This window comes from Rhincodon typus, chromosome 33 (assembly GCF_021869965.1).
Source record: "Rhincodon typus isolate 14 chromosome 33, sRhiTyp1.1, whole genome shotgun sequence".
Lineage (NCBI taxonomy): Eukaryota > Metazoa > Chordata > Chondrichthyes > Orectolobiformes > Rhincodontidae > Rhincodon > Rhincodon typus.
In genome coordinates, this window is record NC_063364.1 from 32,206,537 (window position 1) to 32,216,422 (window position 9,886).

The 9,886-nt window shown below is 41.0% G+C and overlaps 1 protein-coding gene across 1 annotated transcript in view; it reads right to left on the minus strand.

The window, feature by feature from the left end:
- strc1 (stereocilin 1) overlaps nucleotides 1–9,886 on the minus strand; it is a 54,600-nt gene that overhangs the window by 16,485 nt on the left and 28,229 nt on the right. Inside the window, exons 15-18 of the mRNA XM_020534306.2 lie at nucleotides 9,654–9,777; nucleotides 6,632–6,720; nucleotides 2,962–3,097; nucleotides 1,209–1,405 (exon numbers count right to left, since the gene is read on the minus strand). Of these exons, the coding sequence (XP_020389895.2) occupies nucleotides 1,209–1,405; nucleotides 2,962–3,097; nucleotides 6,632–6,720; nucleotides 9,654–9,777 (546 nt within the window). The remainder of the gene's footprint in view (nucleotides 1–1,208; nucleotides 1,406–2,961; nucleotides 3,098–6,631; nucleotides 6,721–9,653; nucleotides 9,778–9,886) is intronic.

A 9,886-nucleotide genomic window follows, 5' to 3' on the forward strand; every position in this document is an offset into this window, starting at 1 on the left:
CGGCTATTAGATAGGCATATGGATGATAGTATATGGTAGGGGTGGAGGTTAGATAGACCTTAGGATTAGTGTAAAAGTTCAGCACAATATCGTAGGCCGAAGGGCCTGTACTGTGTTGTACGGTTCTATGTTCTAACCTCTATAAACGACAACAAATAGACTACACAGTCTCTTTAAAATTAGTGTCTAGGAACTACAGCAAAATAAACTGACAGAAAGTACAGAGGGACAATTACTCCAGCCACAAATGCTCATATATACATATGACTCAGGAGCAGGCCACTTGGCCCCTCAAGCCTGCTCCACCATTCAATAAGATCAGAGCTAAAAACACAGTGAGTGAAGGCAACACAAGGGACAGACATCACAGATTTTGTACTGCTCCTGGACAAGATGCCTGACCAGAGCACAATGGCTCCACACCCGACCTAAGCACAGTGGGTTCCCAAGAGCCCCGGGCCCTGGCTATGGGGTCTGATGTATTCCACTGTCCCAGACCCTGATCGGAGAATATCACATAATACAAAAGATGTATTTAAATCAATCCTGGTCAATTACAATAATGCGACCCACAGGCATGAATTCTTTTTTCCTTTTGTTCTCAGGGAGCCACCATTTATTATCTATCCCTAATTTCCCACGAGAGGCTAGTGATGAAACACGTTCATCCATGTGGTTTTCATTGAGTAAATCTCCTGCATGTCCCACTCTTCCTCCAACTCTTTGGCTGACATAGCAGAGTCAAAACTTAGTTTGGACAAAACAAAATTAAAATGTTGAACGTTTTCACAGCACTTTTATTCTGAAATAGTTTGGTGTGTCCTTTCAGAGGACAATTAACAGCCCAGACTGAGCACATTTCTGGAGACACAAACTAGCAGATTTCCTCTCCTAATAGGTATTATTGCATTAGATTTATTTTTATGGCATAATTACGTAATCATAATTAATTAGACTACTAATTTATTCTAGTAGCATGATTTGCTCACATCTCCAGAACTTCAGTTCAGCCTTTGGATTACTAGCACAGATATATGAACCCAGTGCTACCATCCCCAATCAGGACTACCTTGTCATTTCAGTTCTAGCTCAGGAGTGTGGCATCACTATGCATAGCCTTCTGTTACTCTGTCTTTAGTAAGTCAGTTTAATATAACAAATCCTACACGAGTGAGGAGGGAAACTTCCAGCTCTATGGCATTACATACCCAAACATCGTGTCTTTAGTTAACATATCTCCCAACAGAAATTTCTTTCCTCTGTCAAAGCAGTAATCTTTAATCTTCAACAAATTTGCCTTCATCTCTGCTCGGGAAATGGCCATGAATATTTCATCAGAAACAAAAGCTAGGGCATGTCCCAGTAAATCAAACTCCGCTTTAGAAAACCCTTTATTATGCAAATCCTGAAAATTAAAAGAAAGATATATATTAGGAAATCATCAGCTCTAGGTCAACCTGACTGAAAATTTACACAAGTATCTTTTTAAAATATGAAAATATCAGAATGTTCATTCATCTCAACATGCTGAGACAATCAAAAATATTTGAATTTTTGTGGATTTAATCCAAATAAAATTTAAATGCATCTTTGCCAACTGTCTCAAGAGATGATTCCTTCACCTTCATGTGATAATACTTCAAATGTCCTGAATAATTTCATGTTAAAATTTCCTTTGGGAATTCTGAATATTAATAAAATACATACCGTGAGGAAGGTCTAGTCTCACAGATTCATCTATGAAGAAAATGTAATTACATTCAGGGTTATCATTCAGTCTTTGAGTAGACTGTCCAAAAACACAGCCCAATCCAAAAATGTGATCCAATTACCAACAGACGACTTCCTAAGTTTACCCCATTTCCCTGTAATTATGATTTGCAGCTATTGGTGTCAGGTGTAGGTCAGTGATAGGACTTTCGCCTTTAAGTCAGAGGTTTGATGGTTCTAGTCCCACTTCAAAGACTTCAGCACAAAATCCATGCTAACTCTCCAGAGTTGATGATGAGTCACAATACTGGCGATGCTTTATTACAATGAGACATAGGTAAGAACAGAAAATGCTGGAGAAATTCAGCAACTCTGACAGTATCTGCGGACAGAGGAACAGATTTTATATTTCAGATCCAATATGTGTCTTTTTCAGAGCTGAGTTCTGTTTCTCTGAGTTCTGAAGAGAAATCATAATAGGCCTGAAACATAAAACCAGCTTCTCCCTCCACAGATGCTGCCAGATCTGCTGAATTTCTCCAGCATTTCTGTTTTTATTTCAGATTTCCGGTATATACTGTATTTTGCTTTTATTACATCAAAGACATATCATCCTCTCAGCTGGATGAAATAGATCGCATGGCACTATCTTCAAGAGCAGGGGAGTTGTCCTGTCCATCCTAGCCAGTATCTATCCTTCAACATCATCACTAAAACACACTGTCAGAACTTGCTGCAGGCACATTCATTGCCATGTTTCCTACAAAGCAACACTGTCTACATTCCTCAAGCATTTATTAAGTTATGAAAGACACAAGAAGTTCTGAATTTTGGAAAAGCAAATCTTCAAACCCAACAAAGAGAAGATTACAGAGTACATAGTTTTGTCTTAACATTAAAAAAAAATCAATAACGTCATCAGGTTTCCTGACCAGGTCTCATGGTTCCAGAGGTAGATGTAGCATTGCTCCAAACAGACTGAACACAGTGCCAATCAAAATGGCTAAACTTCTCTATTCCTTTTGACCAAGCTTTGGTCCACTATTCAAATATCCTCTTCACCATCTGGTTTCAAATTTTCACCGAATATGTTCCTGACAAGCTTTACTGTGTTAAAAGTGCTATATAAATGCAAGCTATTATATCCAAATTTGGTCAATGTAAATTGACAATGGATAAATCAGGATGCCATATACTATTTTTCTGTTCCATCAAGATGCCTTACCAATGGTGACAGAGTTCATATCTTACCAGTACTTGTACAATCCAGTCCATAATCAGACTCTGCTTTGAACTTGGGATCTTTAAGAAAGGAATTGGATTCTCTACCAGGATTTGCAGCAATCTTTGTGTCATGTTGTTGGAAAATCTTCTAATTTTCAACAGCCTTAAAAAAAAAAAGGCAATATCCTGAAAGATCAAACAAGCTTGGGCTCCTTTCTTAAGAAGGCTGAGAGAAGATATGATAAAGATTGTCAATCGTATGACCGGAGATGTGATAGTGTGGACATACAAAAGATGTTTCACTTGGGGGAAAAAGATCAGTATTATAGGGCTGTAAACATAAGACAGTCGCTAATATGTCTAGCAGGCATTCAGGAAAAACCTCCTTAATTGGTAAGGACGTGGAACTCTGCCACAGGAAGTAGTTGATGCAAATGGAATGGACGCATGGAAGCTGGAAAAACACATGAAGAAGAAAGGAACACAAGAATATATTATTGTGATAAAATGAAGTACAGGGTGAGGAAGTTTATATGAAGCATCAATACCAGCAAGGATCTGTTCAAACCATAGCAAAGTCACAGCACAGAAAGAGGCCATTCAGCCCATCATGTCTGCAACAGCTGAATAAAATAGCCCTCCATTCTAATCCCATTTACCAACAACCTGTCTATAAACCTTGCAGGTTGCAATGCTTCAGGGGCAGGCCCAGGTTCATTTTAAACAAATTGAGGTTTTCTACCTCAACTACCAAACTGGGCAATATATTCCAGACACCCACCACCCTCTAGGTGAAAAGTATGTTCTTCACATCCCCTCTAATCCTGCCACCAACTCCTCGAACCTATGCCTTCTGGTAACTGACCACTCCTCAAGGGGAAACAAGGTCTTCCCTGTCCACTTTATCCAAACCCCTCAATATTTTGTACAACTTGATTACATCATCCCTCAACCTCCTCTAAGCTGAGTAAAGTAATCCTAGTCTATCCAACCTCTTCCCATACCTACAATTTTCAAAACTTGGCAACATTTCTGTAAATTTCCTCTGTATTGTCTCTAAAGCAATTATATACTTCTTGAATCAGAGATAGTAGGAACTGCAGATGCTGGAGAATCCGAGACAACAAGGTGCAGGGCTGGATGAACACAGCAGGCCAAGCAGCATCATAGGAGCAGAGAGGCTGACGTTTATCCAACGCATCATCCTCCGACACTTCCGCCATCTGCAATCCGACCCCACCACCAAAGACATCTTTCCCTCCCCACCCTTATCTGCTTTCCGGAGGGACAACTCTCTCCGTGACTCCCTTGTCCGCTCCACACTCCCCTCCAGCTCCACCACACCCGGCACTTTTCCCTGCAACCGCAGGAAGTGCTACACCTGCCCCCATACCTCCTCCCTCACCCCCATCCCAGGCCCCAAGAAGACTTTCCACATCAAGCAGATGTTCACCTGCACATCTGCCAATGTGGTATACTGCATCCGCTGTACCCGGTGTGGCTTCCTCTACATCGGGGAAACCAAGCGGAGACTCGGGGACCGCTTTGCAGAACACCTACGCTCGGTTCGCAACAAACAACTGCACCTCCCAGTCGCGAACCATTTCAACTCCCCCTCCCATTCCTCAGACGACATGTCCATCCTGGGCCTCCTGCAGTGCCACAACGATGCCACCCGAAGGTTGCAGGAACAGCAACTCATATTCCGCTTGGGAACCCTGCAGCCCAATGGTATCAATGTGGATTTCACAAGTTTCAAAATCTCCCCTCCCCCCACCGCATCCCAAAACCAGTCCAGCTCGTCCCTGCCTCCCTAACCTGTTCTTCCTCCCACCTATCCCCTCCTCCCACCTCAAGCCGCACCTCCATCTCCTACCGACCAACCTCATCCCGCCCCCTTGACCTGTCCGTCCTCCCTGGACTGACCTATCCCCTTCCTAACTCCCTACCTACACTCACCTTTCCTGGCCCCATCCCCGCCTCTTCGACCTGTTTGTTTCCTCTCCACCTATCCTCTCCTCTATCCCTCTTCTATCCGCCTCCCACTCTCTCCCTATTTATTTCAAAACCCCCTTCCCCTCCCCCTTTTCTGATGAAGGGTCTAGGCCCGAAACGTCAGCCTCTCTGCTCCTATGATGCTGCTTGGCCTGCTGTGTTCATCCAGCCCTGCACCTTGTTGTCTCTATATACTTCTTGTATTTGTGATGACCAGAATGATACACAGATCCCAACTGTGGCCTAATCTGTGTTTTATATCATTCCAGTATTACATCCTTACTCATGTATTTACTACTTCGCCCAGTGAAGGAAAATGTTCCATATGCCTTCTTTATCACCTTGTATACCTGTCCTCCATTTTCTGGGGCCTGTGGCCATGCACTCCAAGGTTTTTCAATTCCTCTAGTCCTCTCCGTACCTTCCTGTTTATTACATATCCTCTTGCTTTCATAACCTGCTTTTCTCCAAATTGAATTCCATTTGCCACAGTTCCGGCCATTGAACCAAACAACTATTATCTTCATAAAGTCGAGAGCCACCCTCTTCACTACCAACTACGCAGCCAATTCTTGCGTCATGCACAAGTTTCACAGTCTGCCATGTGCAACTTGATCAAATGTCTTAATAAAAGCCATGCAGACAACATGGACTGCAATATCCTCACTAATCTTTCTTATTACTTCCTCAAATCTTGAATTAAGTTAGTAAGACCCAAGCTTCTCTTATCAAAACCATTTTGACTATCTCTGATAAATCTATGCCTCTCCAAGCAACAGTGAATCCTAACTCTGAGTATTGATTCCAGTAATTTGCCTGACATCAAGCTCAGACTGACCAGTCTATAATAATTTAGCCTATCCCTTGCAACCTTTTTGAATAACACTACAAATTTTGCAGATCTCCAATCCTATGGTACCTTGCCAGTATCTAGTGGGATTTGGGAAATGCTCCTCAGAGGATCAGCTATTTCCTCCCTGGCTTCCTTTAACAGCCTAGATGCAATTCATCCAGCCCTGATGATTTATCCACCTGCAAGGAGGTCAATTCCACCAGAACGCTAACAAACCCTAACCCTACTTCCCTTGTCTATTTGCTTATTTTATCTAATATTTCACCAGAACATCTACATCATTCTTTGCCTTTGTGAGGACAGAAAACAATACTTATTTCGAACCCTGCCAAACTCATCTGCATCCATGTGCAAGTTACCATGTACATCTCTGATAGGGCCTAATCTTTCCTTAATCATCCTCTTCCTCCTAATGTACTCTTAAAAGATCTTTGGATCCTTAATTTTACCCTTTCTTCATATTCTCTCTTTGTTTTCCTAATTTCCTTTTTCACCTTCCCCCTGTAATTTTTTAATACACCTCTAATCATTTCTGAATGACTCCCATTGATGTGCCACTGACTTTCTTTTGAGAAGTGATCTTATTGAAGTGTGGTGGAAGCAGATTCAATAGTCACCTATGCCAGATTATCTTAAAGCCTTGTAAAGTTTCCCTTCTCCAAATTTAGAACATTTACTCCCATTCTACCTTTGTTCCTTTCCATATGATGCTAAATCTAACTGTGCAATTATCACTGTCGGACTGACTGGCCTGTTTCTGTGCCGTAAATATTTAGTAATAGCTATTTACAAATCATATGCCAAATTTTACATCCATCCATTTCCACCTGACAATGAATGGTTACTTACTGAAGGTCAAACAGCAGTTGAGGTTGCATGCTGTGCATGGTCTCCATGGAAAAGACAAATCCATTCATTGCTTCCAAAATGCAATTCCTCTGTTAAAATAAGGGCATGATGTTGCCTTAAATTTTTCAACATTACATTTAATATTGGCAAATTTCAAAATAAGTGAAAATGTTTCCGTACTTGATGAAACAGACAGCCTATCTCTGGTTTAATGCATGGAATCAGAATACACAGGAAGAGGTCATTCAGCACAAGATAACTGCTGGTGCTTTGAAAGACTCTTGTAATTAGTCTCAGTTCTCTTGCTTTTTCCCCATAGCCCTATAGAACGTTATTCCTCATCTCCTACATGGCTCTTTTGTCCATCATTTTACATCTATCTCCTGTTCCTGACCCCTTCCACTGCTGGGAAGTTTCTCTGCATCTACTCAAATCAAAATCCTTCACACAGTTTGAACACCTCTATTAAATCTTCTGTTTAGGAGAACAATCCCACTCTCTTCATTCTCTCTATAGAGAGAAAGTGCCTTACTCCATTACCATTTTCATAAATGCCCTCTCAGAGGCCCTAACATCCTCTCCAAAGTGTGCTGTCTAGAATTGGACTGAATACTCTAGCTGAGGTCTAATCAGCATAACGTCTTTGCTTTCATACCATGTCTCAAATCTAAAGTCAAGGGTTCTGTACGTTTTTCTTAAAAAGAAATTTTATCAGCTTGCACTGTCACCTTCAAATGTGTATACGTACCTCTAGTTCTTTCTGTTCCTGCATGCCTTTTACACCTGTACTACTTTGTTTATACTGCTGGTTTAGGCAAAAGAATCAAAACCACTTGAGGAAATATTTTCTTTACACTGTGAATTCATGTAATCTGGAATACCCTTCCCCTTCATGTGTATCTAGGCTCTTACTTTAAGGAGGATATACTTGCATTCAAAACAGGCAAGTGAAGGTTTATTTAGCCAATTCCTGGATGAGAGGATTAGTCTCATGGGCAAAGGTTGAACAAATGCAGCCTACAGTGGATTCTAGAAGAACGAGAAGTGACCTTATTGAAGTGTGGTGGAAGCAGATTCAATAGCAACTTTCAAAAGAGAATTAGATAAATACCCACTTATGGGAAGAGCAGGGGAGTGGGACTAAGCTGGTAAGCTTTTTCAAAGAGTTGGCACAGGCTTCTGGGCAGAATCAGAACAATTACAGTTCATCATATCTGCACACACTTTTGAATCAGAATTTCACTTAATGTCCTTCTCCCTCTATCCCTCTACATTGTTACTTTTCAAATAGCAGTCTAACTCCTTTCTGAATCTGTCCCCACCATACTCATCCAGACCCTAATTATCCCCTTACAAAGCCCTTTAACACGAAAGTCATTACACTTCTAATTAACTTCCTTTCCCAGGAGCTTTAAGAAGTTTCTGACAGACATGACAAACAGCACTGTGTGGCCACTACAGGCCAGCTTGTGCAGCAGAGCTGCAGTGTGGGTGGTTAGCTGGAACAGTGGAATAGAAGGAATAACTAGGTTCAAATCTAATAGTCCACTTGTGCCTAACTGAAAACCAAATTGTTTCATCATTTGTTTTACAAACCAGGTTTTATGGCTGGGGATTGTAAACATATGGTTTATTCCATTCGGTGACTGGAATTCCATCCTTCTCCCAACTTCCCAATACATGTTGAACTTTGACAGCTGGAGTACTGTGAACACCTGTGGGCCTCTTTTTCAAGCAAAGGTGTACTGGCATTGGAGGCAGTACAGAGAAGGTTCACTAGGCTGAGCCCAGATATGGAGGGACTGTCTTATGAGGAGAGGTCAAATAGGTTGAGCCTATATTCATTGGGATTTAGAAGGATGACAGACAACCTTATTGAAACATACAAGGTTCTTAGAGATCTTGACAGGGTGAATGCAAAGAGGTTGTATCAGCTTGCAGTAGAATCTAGGACCAGAAAGTATAATCTCAGAATAAAGAGTCATACATTAAAGACAGAAATGAGAAGGATTTCTTCTCTCAAAGGGCAGTGAATCTGTGGAATTTTTTTTGCTGCAGACAGCTGTCGAGGTTTGGTTGTGTATTATATTCAAGACTGAGATGGGCAGATCTTTAGTCAGTAAGGGAATCAAGAGTTATGGAATAAAGACAGGAAAGTGGATTAGAGGAATATCAAATCAGTATGATCTCACTGAATGGCGCAGCAGACTTGATGGGCTGAACAGCCTACTTCTACTCCTATATATTATGTCCTCCCAGAGCTCTGTTAGTTCTGCTGTCCACCCCACCTATCAGTATTCAGTCACTTTCCTGGTGTATTTTTCTCCTTTACCTCTGAGGTGCTTATTCCAGCTCTGTTTAATTAACTGAATTTTAAATTCCCCAGTGCCATTGTGGGTATTCAACTTACACCTACAGTTCATTGATGCAGTTCTATAGTGTTTTTTGTTCAGCTTTGATCTTACTGAATGGCACAGCAGGCTTGAAGGGCTGAATGGTCTACTTTTGTTTATATTTTGTATGATCAGGTGTTTTGGATTCTGTAACCATCTCTTTCTTTCAAATGTTCCTTAAAACTTAACTCTTATACGAATGCTCTGTTTGGACTAAACCAAGTTCTAAGTTTTGATAGAAGCATCATGAGAAATATGGCAAATGCAAATAAACAGGAGTGGAGGGACTGATTATCCATAATGTAAATGAATGGCAGAATTGGCTTAAGGGACTGAATGGTCTCTCCCTGTTCCTAAGTGAAAAAATGGTTGTTCATGTAAGAACGGTCAAGGTGCCACCAACTAATCTTCATCACAAAGATGCCTTTTCTTTGACTTTTGTGAAAATGGTAACACTGGGAAAATTTGTTTTGAAGAATGACTGAACAAGTATGAAGGAGTTAGATGAATGTAGCAATAAAAGGAGAACTGGTAACGTGTAACAACAGGGGTACCATTGGTAGTTACATCAACCAGGGAATTTATTAAGTAACAGAACTGTGATGCATGCAGAGGGCACCCAAACGTACCAGCGGCACTGGCATTTCAACTGGCAAATCCTGGAAAAATTGTAGCAATGTCAGAAATGCACTGGGCATGATTAGATGTTTCAGAGTCAGACAATCCACACCACGTGCCACAAATCCAAGAGAACTAAAGAATGTAAAAGATGTTAAAATAAATCAATATCATCAATTATTCCAGTAATTAAAATGCTTACAAAACCAGCACTGTAAATTTCAAAGATAGCAGGAACTGCAAA